Genomic DNA, 20,460 nt, shown 5'->3' on the forward strand with positions numbered 1-20,460 from the left:
CAAATATATAAACCTACCCATAACTAATACAGTATTTATAGCAATAATAAAAATATATAAACCTACCCATAACTAATAAAGTATTTATAGCAATAATATAAATATATAAACCTACCCATAACTGACGAACTCCAGAGACAGGCTGATAGAGTCGCTGGGGGAGAAGTAAGTGTCTGCGATTGGGAACTCGACGTTCTCTGAATCCGAGCTGGGACCACCTAGCTCCGAATAGTACTTCCTTCTTCGTGCCATCTCCTTCGCATACAGTCCGGGTACAAGCTTGTACACCAGCTGCTGCAGAATAGGGTCGCACCTGTTACAGATAAACATATTCAACATTAATAATAATGAAACATTTAATAGAAAAGTCCCTAAAGTACATAAATATTATTAATTCACCTATTTTCGACATAACTATTAGTGCAGTTGTTTCTAATGACCTAATTCAGAATAGTGATGTTGTGCTAAAGAATTTGAAAGAAAGGAACTACTATGAACAAAAATAACTTTTATATGTTAACAGATAACATGCCTTTTCCTAAATAAGCATATATGCCTTTTTCAATGAGAAATCATGACTCAATATGAATATATAAATAACCGCTCTATAATAAATAACCTCTCTTAATTGTTTTTAAAAAATATTGAATGATATTTTCAAAAATTAAAAATATCTTATTTTTTGGAAGGGGGAAATTAAGAATATATTTTTTGCTGAAGCATTCTTCAATGATATTCTTCGCCTTCAAATGATATTCAAGACTTCCTCTTTAATTCATTCGAAATTTACGCGATATTAAGCTTATCCGTATAAGCAATGTAATATCAGGAAAGTCTGTTCAACAAAAACAACTGGTAAAGTTGCATACTTCGTAATGGTATTGTTGAAAGTTTTACAGTTAAGCCGTACATGAACGGATGTTTTAAGCGGACTACGAACAAGATGTGATATCCCATGGCAACCATGGCCCTGTGGAAGCTAACCTTAGCATGAGGAGTGAACCGTGCTTGATTCGTGCGCTCAAAAATCGTACGGACGTACTTTTGTATTGATGTCCGTGTCGAAATAAATAAGTCTAAATTCTGAAACGTCTCATATCTTTAAATGACATTTATTAAAATATAGAGATTTGTCACTTCTCCGTGAAATTCTCTATCATTTGATATTTCAATTATCAAAATCTATCGCCTCTGAGAGCCAGAAAGAGGATTTATGGTAACCTTCTTTATTATAATATTCGTATAATACATACATACATATTACAGGGAAATGATATATGCATACAAGTGAAATGTAGTACATAATATATGTGTGTACGATATATATCAAAATTAATCGTAAATGTAATATGTAATAATGTTTCTTTTCATAACTTCATATTAATCTCAGTTACTATTCTGCAATACCCTTTATTTGATCATCATTGAGCAATACCCCTCATTTATCATCATCATGAGGAGGAACTCGATCTCAAAACATTGTAAATAATCTTTATTATGAACTAAAGTTTTTGAATCCATCGGATTTCAAAAAATGTTTAACAAATCTATATTTTTAAAGAAGTAGTGTTAAATTATGGTATGGACTCATAGATTAAGGACAAATTAAGAAAATTTTCATTTTTTTTATTATATTGTTTTAGTTATTGAAACTGTTCAAGATTTATACAAATTCCAAACTTAACCTTAAGCAGTCATTGTCATTAAACAGGTTATTTGTGATTTGTGAAGTTATATAGTAGAAGACAATACTTTAATTTAAAGGAATTGTGTACATAAGAACAGTAATGTATTTGTTTGGAATAAATAATGTTAAATGAAATTCTTAATGAAATGATAACCGTAATATAAACTCACCTGACACTAAGCATCGGGTTATTTTTGTGGAGTTGTACATCGCAGATGGGGCAGAATTTGTTGTTCTCGAGGTACTTCAGGAGGCATGAACGACAGACTGAAAAAAAATAAAAATATTAATTCAACTTTTCATGAGACATCAGTTAAGCTAATAAAATTTCCATAGTAAATAATATAATTATTCTACAGCTTACAGATCAAATTTTATTAATAATTAATAGTTCTAAATGAATAATAATTTGGTCTCGCGTATCATTTTAGTAACTGACACATTGTTTGCGTTAGTAGAGAATTAGATAGAATGCAGTCAGCAATCTCCTGTTGTTTCCAAACCCTGAAAATCTATTTTTAAGTCAGCCTTAGTCGGGTAAATTACGAGAGAGGGTGCCCAGAATAGTACCCCTAAAAGGCTTACGTGTTCACAGATACCCTCGAGCTATATTAACCATATATATTTTTAGTGGTTTCCCCCTCCAGACAAAGTCTTTAGGGGAAATGGAAACGAAAAAAACCTCTTAGCAAGGGTATAAATTTCATTAAACTTAATAATTTGCAGCTGAGGCTTGAAGATAGGAATTCTGCTGTTATATGTGGAATCAAAACCAAGTTCAACGATTTCTGTCAAGAAAAGATAACAATTAAGAAAATTGTTCAAGGTTGAGTAAGATTTGAACCCGAATATTTTAGGTTTTAACATTCCTTATGCCTGGACAGTATGATATAAAAATATTTAAAACATTAAAAATTTATTTTTCTTGAATAAATAATTGGTATTTAAAAAAAAAAAAAGTTTCCATTAGTTTTCATTATTTATAATAAAAATGGAAGATATTTAATGTAATTAGAATAAATATGCATAAAATATTTTTAAAAATGTGAGATAAAAATCACAAGGGAGAGTCTTGAGCTGCGCAATGATGAGGAGATCGATACAACTTAGCACAGACCGAGGATAGTTTAGCATGCCATGTACTTTTTATATCGCTGTAAATTTCACTATAAAAAATCAATAAATTTTATGTTTACAGTGTGATTATCAGTTAGTAGATAATTACTTCGGCAAATTATTTTAAATTTAATTACTTTGAAATTCCAGGTATGTACAGTATGCTAAAGATAAAAATATTTTGTAGGCATTTTATAGGCAATAAATTTAAAGAGAAAACTTCTAAGAATTTATAATGTTATTTTTACAGTCGTAAATATACTTTTTGCTCCAAGATTCTAAAACCTGATTCTACGTGATACTATGGATATACCATGCATTTTTACACTTTTTTTGCTTTTTAATTCAACTTATTTCCGTATATTTGTTTAATAAATAGAAAGGTGAGATACATAAAAAAGTAAAAATCACATTATCCTCGATATTGTCAGAGTAGTACTATTTTATCATTTCTTTTATTTTCTAAATAATTCATTAATCACAATTATACAAAAAATAGTTAATAATTATTTAATGTCCGACGTTTCGTTCCACTTTGCAGGGCTTCACAGGGCTATAAAGATACAGAAAATAACAAAGAACATTACAGCAATAAGATACAAAAAGGTAAATTAAGGTAGGATAAATATTGTGTAAAAAATAAGTGATAATAATATAAGTCACTAATAAGTGACCGCAACCCTGACCGTCTTCTTATATTTTAAATTTACGTTCAAATATATATATATATTTTTAAATTATGTATAGACATAAAATCATATACATAAAAACAGTCATATATACTTAAAATCCATGTATGCGATTATTACTTGTAACATTTAAGTTTTTACCATAAAGCAGGAAACAAGTTATTATACTATAAAACCAAACAGGCACCTTCACAAACCATTTTTCGTTTCCGGTTATCAAGCCCCAAAAAAAAAAAAAAAAGCAACTCATAGACTGAATATTCCATAAGAAGAAATTCACGGAAGGAGGAAAGGGGGAGAAATAAAGTGGCATGAAGACGGTAAAGAAAACAAGGAATATGTAATAAAGAGAAGCCGGAGTGAAAAACAAGGGGGAGTGGCGAGTTAATAAAATATGAGGGAGCCGAGTCACTTATTGAACAGGCGAGTGGTGAGTTATTGAAGAGTCACCTTGCCATGTATTATGTAGCCTGGCTCTTTGGCCTTCTACATCTTTCACCTCGTCTGAGGGATAGTTTAAATAATATCTCTCTCTTCCCACTCCTCGAGGAAATAAAAAGTCTATAAGGCTTTTACCGGTGTGCTCCTTGTTTAGCATACTGACTATATTTCAGAATATTTCTTTCAGTTGTCTTTCCTAAGGTTTGGTTTTAGTCTGGGCGCCAAATTATGGCGACGTCTTATTTTTTAAATTGCCTAGTTTCATTGCATTTAATTTTTAAGAGAAAAAATATAAAATCGAAACGGTCTATTTTTACCTTTCAAACCCTGTTAGGCCTAAACAATTTCTTTTCTTGTCATGTTTACTTTGTCACTGAGTGACAACAGCAGAGAATAATTTTTTTTAAAACTGATATTGATCTGTAAGTTCTTAAGGTCAACTAGGTCTCAAGAAAAACTTAATTTATAAATTCATTAATGGTAATAATTAGCAAAGAATACAAAGTAAATTTCATTTAATTAAATCAAAATTTTATGACTATGATTTTTTTTAATAGTAATTCATATAAAAATTGATATATTTATTTAAAAATGTTTTTAAACAAATTATGTATTACGGCATTTAAATAGAAGTAAGCGTTTTTGTTATTTATAATAAATAAATCAAATATTATTTATAGAAAAAATAATAAAAATTAGTTTACTAGAATTAGTTTTTAATATCTTGGGCGCAGTTGCATTTAAAGTTATATAATTTTTCTTTTTTTATTATAAGGAGCCTATAATTTAATTTAAGTATCTGTTAAATTATAGGATGTTAGTTTACTATTATAGAATGGGAGTAATTAAAGATACAATGGCAAGCAGATTTTTTGTTAATGTTGTTGCAGTTTGTTTGTTGTCTTCATTTTCTGGTCATTTACTTGCTAAGACTATAAATGGCTTCTATATAATTTCTCATTATCGTGTTTTAATTATTTTAGCACTGATTTATTACAATATTTATAGAATATTAAAGGAAGATCGAAAAAAAAAACTCTTCATCTTTTACTAACCTATTAAATTTGTAATAATTTTTAAATGAAGTCTTAGTATGAATTCAATGAAAGGGCTTGAAGAAAGTTTATGACAAGGCCCTTGATAAAAATTGTTTAGTTGAACAGTTTATTTTATTGTTCTATAGAGTTTATTTTCATAATATTTTAGGAAAACTCGTGCTGTTAGACAACCGAAAACAATAAAAAGCTTTTTAGAGAAACAATGGAGGATTTTGAAAAAAAATTGTGGCTTGTACTCTGAATCTTTCAACACTGCCTCAACATTGTCAATCCACCTCTTTCGCGGCCTCGCCTAACTTTCTTCCTTCGGGTATATCAAATCCTCTTACAAATATGTTTAGTTCATAAATAATAAGCAGATATTTTTAATTACTTACAAGAATGGAGGCATTCCACAATGGTCGTGGCTTCGATAAAGTAACCGCTGCAGAGGACGCAGATTAGGTGAGGATTAACTTCCCTAACCAGTGGTTTCCTCGGTCTAGTCATTTCCTGAAAAATAAGGACAGTTTATGAGATATGAAACATATCAGTATATGTAGCTGTTAAAAGCTATACATGTTAATGTTTATTTAATATAACTAATATGCATAATAAATTTTAAAAACGTGATTAGCAAGAAAGCGTTAATGAAAAAAGCACATGCAGATAATTATCCAATTACCACACAAAGCCATTCCAAGTTTTTAAAACAAAGATTTAATACAAATTAGAATAAATAAAAGTCTAAATTTATACAAGAACTATACTTAATGGTCAGAACTTAAAAGTAAAAGCGAAATGGAAATTTATAAGGATTATGTAAGAATCCTTTCAACATTTTTTTTTAACGAAAAAATGTAGACCCTCTTTGGGTTTAAAATTAAATTTTATTTACTGAGATTTTTAAATTTACAGATTATATTATGAGATAAAAAGTATGAATGTTCAAAATAATTTGTTTTTTTAAGACATTAATAATTTTATTCATTCCTATTTTTACTATAATTTAATTTATCTATCTGTTTATTTTTAATGATTATTTACATATACATATATTTTCCAATTTAAAAAAGTTTATTCTATATCTAAATATAGAATAAATAAATGGACTATTTCTCTTAGGAGAAAGAATAAATAAGTTGAGCCTCGGTGTTAAATGTTTCAAAACAAAGTAATTTGATTCATTAAGTTGCTTCTTGACAACTCAGCCTCTATACAGTGGTTACCTGATCCTTCGTTGGACTAAAGGAATATTGTGGCGGTGTTGTATGCTAAACTAAACATTTCCTTGAATAACAGAAGTTCAAATAAACAGGTCTTTATCTAGTACAGAGCTAAAGCCTCTTTATGAGTTCTGGTAGAACGAGCGTTGTTGTTTTTTCTAATAATCTTTTTATTCCAACCTTTCTGATTCACTTTAAAAAAAGTAATCAATTTGAGCTTTTATGTTTCAAGATAAGTAGAATCCAAAAATGTTGCTATTATTTGCTAGTTATTAAATTCATTAAGAAACAAAAGAAAATCATCGAAATAGGACCAATGCAAAGATATGGAACTTTTTTTATTGTTTTTATTTATTGCTATGTACAATTGTACATTTGTATACAGACATCCAGTAAATTTGAAGTAAAGTTATAATGGAGTGATACAGGCGTGTAGAGAAATTACCCATTGGTAGCACTCTAATGACGTATTTACTTTAGCAGGTCTCGTGGCCTTCTTCTTTTTAGACGCCTCGTCGGAATGTCAGGAATGGTAGAGGAAGCAAGGTTAGAAATTATAGGGTTTGGGAGTTTATATATGGAAGAAATGGTTAACAACTTTTAAAAAAGTATTTCTGTAGTTTACCATGAAAACCTGTTCAGATTAACATTCTAGGTGCCTGTTTGCCTCATTCTATGTAATTTAATTAACAATAAAGATCTTGATTCTATCAGTAATGGCGAACATACAGCAAACTATTTTTTTATATGATGTTGATATTTTTGTAAATTTTGCAGGTGCCCAAACTTATTGCAAAAGTCCTGTGAGTGACTAGATATTTTATTGTTTGATATTTACTAATATGGAAAATAATTAATTCGAATAATTAACAAGTAATTTATTGAGGGTTTTAGCGTTTTTTCTCATGTAGTGCAATCATTTTATACAAGATCACTTTATGATTCTCGATTCCACCAATTAGAAATAAATAATGTCGAGCATGCTCATGCATTCCCTTCATCATTACTTAGGATTGGCCCTATGGAAGGCCCATACCTATTAATGGTGTCCGGCATAAACTATTCAAGCCGATCAGTACACAATCGATCCCTAATCAGAAACGATTTCCTGCCTCAAGCTGAAGGGCAATTTTCATCAAGAAGCAGCCAACTAATAGGGCTCAGTAATTGTAGGACTCTTAGCTCTCATGTTCGGGCAGCTCATCAAGAATGCTTTTGTTCGGAGTTGGCCATTACTGTTTCAGCTAGTGAGTCGGAAAATAAATAAATAAAAAACTCAAAGCTACTCGGCAGTAATATACATAACAAAGTACAGACAATTTTTAAAAAAATTTAATTACCAGATAGATCAGGTCAGAACGTAAGAATGATATATTAAGCATGAGGAAGAAAAGTCATTTATTGTCTGTCCTAACTTTGTTTTGTTTTTTAAATTAAATTGTCTGTATATGGCATTTTATTTTTACAGATAAAACAGACAGCTGTTTATACCATTATGCTTTCATTTTGTAGCTCAATATGTAACGATCTAGTTCTTATGAAACGCTCATTTAAATTTTAGGAAATAATTTACTTTACCAGGAGAGTACCAAGTTAGGAGTTACTTACAAGGATACCTGTTTTAAAACGTCTGTTAACAAGTACCCAAAGAGGTACTGTCACTCGCTCCAACACTCAAGATAACGAAGTCAATTTCCTCCGACGGGGGAGGGGGGGGGAAGGCAGTAAGTGGCACCACTGCTTGTGAAAAGCCTACTAATTGCTGGGGTTAGGGATGCCGCGAGCGGAAACCCTTTTTCCTCTCTCCCCATCCCACTAAGGGAATATTTTCTCGATCATCAGAGGCCATACCGGAGTTTTAATTAAATTATGATGGTCTACCTTTCGATTGCAGGAGTCCTTTAGAAGTCTTTGTTTTTACCTCGCTATATAATTAGCGGTATGATTAAAGCTGATATCAGGTAAAAATCATTTCTTTGTTCACGATGTTGTAAATTTTTAATTCGCCGTTCCTCGTGCTACACGCTTGAATTATGATAAGTTAAAAGATTAAATTATTTAAATCATAAAAAAAACCTGCATTATGGTAAAGAAAAAAGTAAATGGATCCAATTTTCAATGTAAATCAATTTTAACGAAGGTAATAAAATTTATTGAGGGAGAAGGCATACGCTTTTGCTCTTCGATGGACATCCCAGAACTACGATATATTTTTTAAAACCTCCTCAGAACTGCGTACTTACATTAAAAGCGTCGCAAGTTACTTCTTTAAATGGAGACCGTAATAGCTAGAAGACCATTTCGAAACTTTGTAAAAATACAAACCAATCGTAATCATATTTAATAATAAGTTAATATTTTTTTTTAAGTTTAGATTTGATAGTATACAGTTGACAAAATAATCATGAAAAACACAGGAAGTTTCTTGAGCTTTAGTAAGCTGACTTAGCTTAACTCTTTTGATCCAAATATTCTCTCAACATTTATTTTCAAAAACTCTCCAACATTTTCAAGGGGGCAACCTTTAAAAATTTGTTTTTATATTAATTACATTACAATATTTCCTCACAACATACTAATATTTTTGAATTTACCTTAAATATTGATGTCATATCTTTAAAATAAATTAAATATTAAAATTATATCATAACAGTTTCAAACATTGCTTTTAAATTGATTATTTACTTACAAAACCTTTTATATTTTAAACCTAAAACTTTTTCACATACATTATTGTCTCTATTTCCACTTACTAACATCATTCATAACCTTCAACAGGTTAGGACTCTGTTATCACCTTATCATTAAAAATATATATTTTTCAATTTTATCCAATTTAATTAAGGTAGCCTTAATAATAAATTATAAGAAAATAAATTAAAATTGAACGTTAATTAAATTGTATAAAATTTAAAAACAAAATATTTTTAATGATAAGGTGATAGCAGTCCTAACCTGTTGATGGTAGGTTCTATTATGAATGATGTTAGTATGTGGAAATAGAGACAATAATTTATGTGAAGAAGTTTTAGGTTTAAAATATAAAAAGTTTTGTTAGTAAATAATCAATTTAAAAGCAAAGTTTGAAACTGTTATAATATTATTTTAATATTTAATTTAATTTAAAGATATGACATGGGGAATTAGTCTGCAGGAATTTTTTTTAAATAATGTGACATCAATATTTAAGATATAATCAAAAATACTAGTATGTTGTGAGGAAATTATGTAAAACAAATTTTTATGGGTTGTCTCCTTGAAAATGGCCTGAGAGTCGAAACGTTAGTTAGTTTTTGAAAATAAATGTTGAGAGTATATTTAGGTCAAATGTGTTTGTGTTAATAATAAAATAAACCACTCCCAAACAATCATAATATTAAATCATTAATCTAAATGTACCAAGTTTTAGAATCTAATAAAATGGATTTTTAAAAATAAAAATGTTTCTCTAGTCATAGTTAAAAGTAATGAGACTCAAAATCTATATCTCAGTTTATTATCAAATATAAGTTATTAGTATTTTCTACATTTGATTTATTTGTTTAAAAAATATAATTTTCATAATATACTCGATATAAGTATATAACATATTAAGAAAACAGAGATAAACTTTAGCGAAGTAAAACATCTCTATTTTCTGGACTATACTCTTGCAGCTTTAATTGTTAGCTATACATTGATTATTATATTGTGCTGTATGGAGAGTCCCATATTATATCATTACTCAATCGATTATAGTAGTATTTATACTTAAAATTTTAATTCGCCTGGAAGCCAGAAAATATAACACATAACATTAAATGGAGAAGAAAAAAATAAAGAAATCATTAAAAAAATTGGACAAGTTAAAAGTTGATTATTTGTATGAGTTTTAAAGGTTTGAAGATACCACAATATGACATTACAAAAAATTGTGATAAAATCAAGGTTTTTGTAAATTATTAGGTGTTTACTTTTTCATACATTGGAAATTTGCAGATTGCAGGAATTAAAAATATTACGTCTAAAAAAAATGGATAGATACCGAGAATAGAAAGTTATAATAAATTTTGGTTTATTAATAATACAATAAATATTTTAGCTATGAATGATATTTATACAATATTTACTCGCATGTTTTTGTTATTACTATATATTACCAATAATATAATTCAAAGAGGCATATTGATGAACTATATTTTAAATTTATTCTTAACATCTCATGTAGTTAAAAAATAAAGAAAAGCAAAAAATACAGCACTCGCCTGAAGACAAAAACACAAGATCATTAGCCGAATCTTATCTATCCTCGAAAATAAAAACTGCATGGCTCTTTAATGTAGAGTCGTTAGAGCTGTTGTGGCAGAGAGGCCTGCTTTAATTGCGCGCAAGGAGATAGGAGCCCTTGCGCAATTAAGCTTGAGTAATTGCGGCGAGCTCTCTTTGCGCCGGGGACATTCCCCCATTTCTCAATTAGGTTTCCCTTCCCGACAGATATAAAACAGAGCCACTACTCCTCGGCCTGAAAACATTGAGACTCCCACGTGCTGCTCGGAGCAGTCGATATCGCCCCGGCCGGGTAGTAGAACCGTGCCACGACATTTATACCTCCCGTTTACCTAATTACAGGCTACATAATGACTCCACGCCTCTTGTAATACACTTTTTATGCTGCTCTTTTATTGCCCTCATCAATCTTCTCCAGTTTCTTCTTTCGTTGTTGCTTCTTCATACCTTTATTTGATATTAATTCATTCCACTTCGCGAAATTAGACCGAAAAAAAGATCAATTTTTTCTTGTCTTGAGAGTTATTTCACGAATTCATTCTTCTTTTCACCTAAACCATAAATAAAGGGCAGAAATACAATAATTTCATTAAATGAGCACAAAATAATAATGATAAAAACAGCAAATGACAATTCAACGTAGATGAATATATCGAATAGTAACTTATCTATCAATTAATATTGATAGTCGAATTAATTTGTTAGAATGTCGTCTTTCTTTATCCATCTAAAGACATAAAAATATGATAATCTGGTCAAAGCTAAGATAGTTTTTTCTTGTTCCTGCAAAGTTTGAATAACTGGTATCTTGAACCTTATTATAGGGAGTTCTTCATTTGTCTTAATTGAATATTAATTTTTTCTGGTACAAAATATTATTTCTTTTTATCCGACCTGCCCATCTGTAGGTTTGCAAAAGGTTTTTTTTTAAAATTTCTCTCTACTCTTAAAAATAATTCGTTTTAAAGTCGCTTGAATAACTTAAATCTGTGTATGATTCAAAAAATATCTGATCATTTGAATCGTTCATTTCGGAGACACTTCACCACCCTTTTATTTTCAATAGCTGGATTTTTCTCATACATTATATGTAAACACCATCCAGCAGAACTCTAAATGCATACATTCAAATACAAGAATTATGATTACGAGTTTTAGATACATCTAACTGAAAAAGTGTCTAGGTTCAAGTTTCCACATTTTTTTCAGTCTTAACATTTTTTGAGAAATATTTTTCAAATGATAGACTCATTTAACTAATAACACAAAAAACATTGGGGGGGAAAAAAGATAAAAGTAATCTGATGTTTTTTAGATAGATAGAAAATAAATTATATTTTAAAATTAAAAGAATTAAAATTTTAATTTTATGAATTAAAAGATCAATTAAAGGAATACATATTTAATCAGGAACAGAAATAATAAAAATAGCTCATTAAAACTAAATAACGTTACAAATAAAAATAAAACTATATAGCAAAATTAAATAAAATAAGATAAAATAATCAATTAATTCAAATGAAACTTTTTGTGCATATATACACATATACAAATATAAATATATGTTTATATCCTAGTGATTAACAGACACAAATACACATTTGTGCTCACAACAGAAAAAATAAAATAAATATGATTATTAACTTCTAATCTTCTTTACATTCCTAAATTATATCATGATTAAGGAGCGATGTGATAAGTTATTGGATAAGGAGGGATTTAAGTAAAGTTCTTGATTTCCACCCCTACAGAGAAATAAATAACAAAAGGAGACCCAACCCTTAAGATGCTGTACAGCCCAAAGAGCCGTGAAGGTGAGCCCAGACTCACCACAGACAGGAGGCAGGTGTGGGTATCGACTCGAGCAGATGTTTTCGGCTCGGAGAGTAGGGGCGAAATAAGGGTGGTGAATGAAATATCACTTCCCCCCTCCACTTATTAGGCAGGGGTGCCACCATTGGCAGCCGCTGTATCTGTAATTATGTATCGGCCAACTGGCATCCTGTAAGCTGGATCCTGATGGCCCTTGATGGTGAAGAACATCCGCGGCGCTAGAAGAGGGAGCACTGATTTAGTGAGCTATAAATCGTAAAAGCAGTCTCTGCTGCTTTGATGTCTAGATCAAGCTTATGTTTTATTTATCTTTCCTTTGAAAAAGCTGTTTGCTTGTAATGGCTGTCGTGTCTCTAAACTGTAGGCTATGAAAGATTAACTAAGTTGGTTTATTCGATTCGTTGTTTATTCATGAAGTTTGTTGGGAAAGTACATTGACAAAAAGATTACGTTAGAACTCCTAAAAATTAAATACAAACTTCTTTTTTAACTTCGTGAATTGGATAACAAAGGTATCTAATCAACTATACAAATTATATATTCAGTATTATAACACTTTAAATAAAATATACATTGACTATACTAGAGTGGAAGAACTACAAATCTAAATTAATAATACTCGATTATTTAATATAAAATGTATGCTTTTATAGGAAAAGGTTGCCTTTAAAAAAAAAAAAAAAAAAAAAAAAAATGGTAACACTTTTAACATATGACACGATAACCTCATTGGATAAAAATCCAAATTTATATTTAATTGACAATTACGATTCAAAATTTTCCTGAGATAAAATAATGTCTTCTCAAAACAATTAAATAACATGTGGTATAACGGTTTTTAAAATAACTTATTTGATGTATTGATAATCTAGTGAAAATGAAAAAAAAAAATGGAATTGGGCTTGGCTTTTTGAAATGTAAAGCCATATATAAACAACATCATTATAAAAACTTTTTCTAAACTTGTTACTAATCATTTAATTTCAAAACTACAAAATTTATATTGTTTTTTTTTTTAAATTATTTAAAACGCTTTTTCGATCCACAAATTAGTTTTTACAAAATAGACATAAAAGTTTCTAAAAATATGGAAAATAAGGGTGAGAAATAATTTCATCAAGAGCTAAACATAAGAAAAAAAAAATTTTTTTTTCACATTCTTACCTACTATAGCGATTGAGGTGTTACAAATTCCCAGATGTTGTAAGTAAGAATTTATAATCTGTAAAATGTTTAATTTAGATCCTTAAAAATATTTTTAAGTTATTCCAAAAAGTAATATACAATATAAATGATGTTTATAAACCATAGAGAATTAATAAATGGGAAATCAGAGGATACGGTCGAATTTAAATTATCTATGAAGTGTAAATAGTTGAGTGTAGATTAATGATTGGAGAAGTTTGTCGGCGTAGAAGGTAGGCCTAAAACTCACAGTTTTAGGCCTACCTTCTACGCCATAACCCCTGATGAAGACCTGAAACTCAGGTCGAAACGTCGGCATAAAATAAATAAATATTGTTTTGTTTATGTATGTTGTTCTTTGCTGACCGCAATCCCCCCTCCCCCCGACAAACTTCTCCGATAATTAAATTATCAATATAAGATAAACACTTGCAGAATCAGTGAAGTGGACTATAGATAAATTATTTATTTACACATTTATAAAGTTTAAATATTCTAACATGAGTATTAGCATACTAAATATCTGAAGTGGTCCATTCAATATGCACGTGATGAAGGTGCATAATTAAATACATGTTTATTTCTTATGGCTGTTTAAGAAAGCATCATCCGTAACGTTAAAATAGTTCATTATTTAACCTCTATATTTTCTCCTCGTTTCCTTTTACGCCCTTAACAGTACCATTCCCCAAGGCAGGTGTTATACCTAAAGTGATCGCGTTGGCTTCCCAACTTGGTTCTAGAAACAGGCCGGTAGGGAAGACATGGCTAATTTGCTGGACGCGAGCTGACCGTTGATGGGAGATCGGCGAGTCCTGTCACGGATCTAAGGCAGTATCTGTTCCAGTGGCGAAGGACTTTCTTCTTTAGCCGTTCCAGTCCCAGGCTTTTTTATGGACAATCTCCAGCTCCAGGTTTTTTTCTCTACCTTATCCTAACCGATGGCCTTTAAATACCATCTACCTGCTACCCAGCACGATCCTCTCTTCTTACCACTGGTAACATACCATTTATATATTGTCCTCTTAAATCGGGATTATAGTTGAGCTTGATTTACTATTCAACATCCTACAGCATAAAGAAACTTCAGAGATTTAAATTAAGTTTAATAAAATGTTAGTACATTATAGCCAACTAGTATTAAATATATCATTAAAAATGATCTAAGAAGACATATGAATTATATACTGTTATAATTAGAGAGACAAGATTAAATCAAGAAAATTTTGCATAGAGTTTTTACCATTTCGTTCAGTAAAGAATATTTTTCAAAATAATTGCATAAGTAGTCTATTTGATGTTTGCAAATGCAGGCCATCATAAAGTCTTACATTATTAACTCTCTAGTTTTATGAGAAAAATTGGAGGATAATAATCCGCACCAGTTCCTTACTCAACATCCCTATATTTCATTAAGCTGTCAGAAAAGAAAGAGGCTTCAGGACCTTCTAGTATGAAAATGATAGCCTAAGAATAAATATCTTATTGGCTTAAAATGATTTATTTTACTCTCACTTTTGTTTATTTTAAAGAGTTATGTTCTTGATAAAGACTTAACATACTAAAATTATTATAAACTAGTTTATGATGGATTTAATTTTGGTGTTAATAGATACCAGTACGTAAAAAGGTTCCTGTGATAAACTTAAAAAAAAGTTTTGCCAAAATAAAATAAGAAATCAACATTTTGTGAATTTATTTTGGCAAATATCATGATATTATCAGACACATGCCTATTGGCAATCAAATTCAAGCAAAAGTTAAATGGAGGATTATGTAGTTAATAACAATGATCCACCAAGCTGTTTTAGTATTTGCCAAAATAAATTCACAGAATGTTTATTAACTACCCGGTGAAGACCATCCGGGTTTGTATTGCGTACTAGCCCTCAAGTCTCCCATCGTGAACTATGGTGACTGCATTTCAGTAGATGCAACGGTGTGGGAGATTAGGGGATAGTAGTGGTTGTTGACGAAGGGAACTTCGACTAACTAATGCAACTTCATACCCATGGAAGCAAGTTGTTCGTAAAGACTATTGGACGTAAAACCCAAAGGTCATCAACGCTCATGTTTCATATTTTATTTTTCTTAACAAACCCTCCAATCCCAGATCACCACCCTTGAAGAATGATGCCAAAATTGGAGGATTAAAATTAATTCCAATAAATCCCACCAAATCACATTTATCCTTCGTCGTAAACCAATGAACTCTTGTCTAACAGTATCTTTTAATAATACCACACTTATCCCTGTCGAATAAATCCGTTACTTAGGACTACATCTCGACAAACGACTGACGTGGAATCCTCATACAAGACTGAAAAGACAGGAAACTGCTCGTCGATTTCGACTATTACAACATTTACTAGACAAATGGTCTAAATTGCCAATCCATTACATAAGACTGATCTACATGACTATTATAAGGCCTATCTGGACATACAGAGTTGAGCTTTGGGGCTCCGCTAAACCATTAAATTCCTCCTGAATCCAATCCTTACAGTCCAAAATCCTTAACGCTCCTTACTTTGTCACAAATCAAGTCATCTATCATGACCTCAATGTCCCATATGTTGCCGAATTGGCCAAAACCAGATACCATTCCTTCCATGGAAAATTCATTACCTAATAATCCTCCTAGGCGTCTGAAAAGAAGATGGCCTCGGGATCTTCTCTTCTAGAAATGTTATTGGAGTTCTATCAATGGGTAGATTCTCCACATGCTGTATCATGTCACTATCTCACCTATAGCAAATTTACTTGTTGTAGATATGTTATACAGTTGTAAATAACAATAAATAAATAATTTAAAAAAAAACTTTTCTTAATGTTTGGATTTATACCTTTGATATATCTTTTTTTTTTAATTTATTATTATTATAATTTTTTTTTTTAAACTCTAAATATTTTTTTTGAACTCTTTAAATGTTCTGAGTACGAAAATGATTAGTTTATATTTAAAAAAACTTTTATTAAAGGAGTTGAAACAATAAATCTGCTTTATGATTGGGGTTATTATACATAAGGCGTTTTTTAGTGGTTGTTCCTTTGGCTTATCACACAAATGGAGAATGGTTAATAAGTCATGTACTCATAATTAAATCAAATCAAATAAATCAAGAACATACTAAATTACCTTAGATACTAGATACTTTAGAACTCTACTAGTTCAGTTAGTAAAGAACTAATTGTGTATTTAACATCTATGTCTTTTTTCTCTTAGTGACAGATGTCTAGCAGACAGCATTCACTTGATACATTGACTCGATGTCATGAATTATACAGTAGGTTTAGACGAGGTCCCTAAATTAAGACAACATGTAACAGTTTACGGATATTGCTCGAGGTACAAGCCCATAATGTAGCAGTAGTAGAGAACCGACCGGGCCGTGGTATGGCCTGCATATTGATTGTAAGAGAACCCCTCTCGAGAGAGCTGCCGGGTAATGAGAGGCCTCGCCAACGATCTCACTAATGGATCCTGCCTCTTTCATCTTCATCGCCGTCTCTCTCTTCGTAGGATAGTAAATCAAATAATAAAAAATATAATTTTGTCTGCGCAACTCATAGTAAATATCTGTCTGAAGAGGGTCTATGTAACTTCAGTCGAAAAATCAATAAATAGTTTAGTTAAAAACCAAAGTAAGCATATAGAGTATCTTTTAATCTTGCCAATACAAAAAAATTGAAGTATTGCTTTTAAGAAATTAACGGATAATTCCAGTTTAATAACAATATAGAAACGTTGGTACATAAATAAAATAATTTTATTCACCATCAGACCTTTTCTATTTAATATTTTTTTAATCCTCTTATTCCACCTTCAAGCCAAAAATTAAAACACAATAGTCATATATTTTTTTCAAGGACATTTTAGGGAAAAATAAATTTGTTAAATAACAAAAAATTGATAATAAATTAATAGATATTGAAGAAAGAACGTGGAAACGTTCAAGAAAAATGATATAAACTCTATTGTGTATTAATTTTTGGCTAGAAAAATAAAAACGTATTATCACTAATGATAACTTGTTTTATTTATTTAATTTTTCACATCATCAGTATATCATGATAGAATATTTAATAAAAATGTTTTTAACGTTTTAGAATAAACATTGTAATTTAATTTTATAATTATTTTAATAGGTTTTACTAAAATTAAAGAAATAATTTGTTTTGTATTGATGGAACTCAGTATAAGAGTGCTTTTAGTGGAACCAAAATAATGATAACACAACTCAAGAAATAAAAAGTGGGGAACTTTTAAGAGAAAAACGAAGAGCGATTTTCGTGTTTCCTCTTCATTAGGTGGTTAAGATATAATAAAACTATAAATTTCTGATTCTTGCATGACTCAAGCCAAATTAAAACGCACCCCAGGCTTTAGCTCACGACTTGGACTGCCGTAGTTGTAAATAGAGAAACTTGGAACTAAATGGAAAGGGTGGACAGTCCCCTGGTGTTTACAACCGCACGAGGGAACCATTTCCAATTCAAATCCTCCCCCCTTTCTACGGGCTCTTTCTATTTACGATTCCTCCGTCTGTGGCTTTAAGGTCTTTAAGAAAGCTCATTTGTCCCTTAATCCAGGTCTTAGCTTCTTATTGATGGTAAAAAATTCTAAATCCAAAAAGTCAATTCCAAGAAACTATATTAGCACATTAGCACATTACTACTGTTAGCAAAACTGTGGGTAAAGTTATAGCAGCTTTTAATGAATATACGAGACTATGCAAGAGCTAAAAGTTTTGGAATGAAAAAATGTAAACGTTTATCATTTTCATATGATTAATTTGGTGCCAAAATAAACTGAAATGTTGAACTTTTATTTGCATTATTCGCCTTCTAATCTGATTTTCCAAATATGAGGTTGAAAATCAACCGTGGAAAATTTTTGATAGATTTTTGTAACCGATTGTTTGAATCTTAATCACTATTTCCATCTATAATTAATTTTGTCAATCTTTCTTCGTGCCTTACATATTCCGTGTTTAATATAACAGTCATACAATTTGCTTATTATCAATCTCGAATTTACTGGTGCGCATCCTTTATATTTGGATCCACACCAGTAAATACGAGATATAAAGAATGAAAAAAAATTGCAAACGAATGAAAAAAAAAAAGGTTTTTGATCTTGACTTGTTGTTTATAGCCCATAAAACTCATCTAGGACAAAAAGTTGGTGCCAAATAAAAATGATAAATTAGCAAAAAAATTTTAATCCTCCTCTCTATAAGATATATTTAAATATAATTATTTATTTAATATTCTGGAGCCATTAGCAGCATTTAATTTATATGATAGATTAAATGTAAGCATATAATTTACAATTTCTTCTCTATTGAATGGTTCTATATCATTAAAACAGTTTATTTCTATTAAGTAAATAATAAGAGATAAGAGAAAAATAACATGCAACAATTTTTTTTTTATTCACTGGATGCCAAGAAAAGAATAAAATATGGGAACATCTGTAGGACTAACTATACTATGAAAATTGTAGTTGCATATTACTTTTCTTTTTTTTATATATCCATTTTAAATGCTATAAAATTGTATTATACTTATTTTCATTAATTTTTTTTTATCAAAGTAGGATAAGATGGTTTTTACATGTGTTGTTTTGTCTGTACCAATTACTTTTAGAAAGTGGGAGTTTCGAGGTTTCTTAGAAAGATATTCTGGTGTAAAACTACGGTGCAAAATTTAAAATTAAAATTATTTGAACTTTTATTTTTCGATTTCTATTTTTTTTTTTTTTTTTTATTCCATTTCGTTTCAAATTTCTTTACAATCCTTTTTCATCAGGAATTCTTTGAGATTGGTACCATGAAAATTCTGAAGTGATTTCTTTTGGTATAAAAGCCTTCCTCTTTACTTGAGTGCTGTTCGATGCACATTTTTATCGTTCAAGCTTCCGCTGTGAGATCGAAACCAGAACAAGACTACTGCAATTCATTCTCGAGTGTACGAAGTGTGTTGGAAGAGCACTCTAGGGGTGCGGTTCGAATTAGTTCGACGGCAGAGAAACCGTGGAATAAATCTCGTCTTTCCTACCGCAGGAATAATTTGGTAGGCTGTAAATACCTTCCCATTCCTCTTCTAATTGATCCTAATTTTAGCACTTATTAATTTATATTTCAGTTATGAGAAAAAATAAAAGCTATTAAAATAATAAATTTCTGTTTCGTGAAATATTTCCGTTTTAAGTAAATATCAAACAGGTCAAATCCGATAATGCTAAAATACTTGATGTAACTTATAAATTAGCAAAGCTTGAAATGGATGGATTACCAAGTTGTAAAGTGTTACTATTTTTAACTGTTATTTTTTTCATCTTTATCAAGTATAGTGTGTTCAATCCGATATTTTTCAAAATAATATTAATTCATACTTCCAAGCCCTTGTATTATGTTACACCGCCATATCCTTTTCGGCACAATAATTTGAGCTGGAGCCACTGCCTGCCAGAATCAGAACCGAAGAGAAAGAGGACCAACTTCGGTGGGTAGCGGTATAGCGTACGGTCGGGAATCACCGTTACCTTACCGCTAGTCTCCGGGGGCTTTTCACTCGGAAACCTCTCGTGGAAACTCTGGCCAATCACTCTGGAGTCTCAGTGGACTCGAGATCTCATGTATATCTACTTGATCGATATGAATAATACCAAGGACAAGAAGTAGATAGATGTACACTCAAAGAAATCTAATTTCATAATATCGGAAAGTAATTTCATGTTTTTCAATAGTTGTGTTTACTTATAGAAAAAAAAATACAAGTTTATACAATGTTTTAACAAATAAATGTTTTTCGTTATAGGTTATAAGAATCAAATAATTTGAAAAACTAAGTAATTCAAAATCACTGTTGAATCACAGTGACGCACATGCAGTTAAAATTGAACTCCCAAACTCGAATATGAGACTCTATAACCATAAATGGAATTTAGAATAGGTGTAGAATTTTCCGCGAAT

The 20,460-nt window shown here is 30.3% G+C and overlaps 1 protein-coding gene across 2 annotated transcripts in view; it reads right to left on the reverse strand.

Moving 5' to 3' along the window:
* The window catches only part of LOC106686720 (protein suppressor 2 of zeste), a 98,495-nt gene that overhangs the window by 4,433 nt on the left and 73,602 nt on the right, over positions 1-20,460 (reverse strand). The window contains exons 1-4 of one of the 2 annotated variants that reach the window (XM_067051813.1): positions 16,109-16,228; positions 5,369-5,483; positions 1,858-1,954; positions 116-313 (exon numbers count right to left, since the gene is read on the reverse strand). In XM_067051813.1, the coding sequence (XP_066907914.1) occupies positions 116-313; positions 1,858-1,954; positions 5,369-5,480 (407 nt within the window). In that variant the 5' untranslated portion in view covers positions 5,481-5,483; positions 16,109-16,228. Of the gene's footprint in view, positions 1-115; positions 314-1,857; positions 1,955-5,368; positions 5,484-16,108; positions 16,229-20,460 lie in introns of those variants that run through there. The other variant, XM_014430175.3, reaches the window with a different exon arrangement.

Source organism: Halyomorpha halys, unplaced genomic scaffold, assembly GCF_000696795.3.
Source record: "Halyomorpha halys isolate HHAL.00 unplaced genomic scaffold, Hhal_1.1 Scaffold864.1, whole genome shotgun sequence".
NCBI classification, from domain to species: domain Eukaryota; kingdom Metazoa; phylum Arthropoda; class Insecta; order Hemiptera; family Pentatomidae; genus Halyomorpha; species Halyomorpha halys.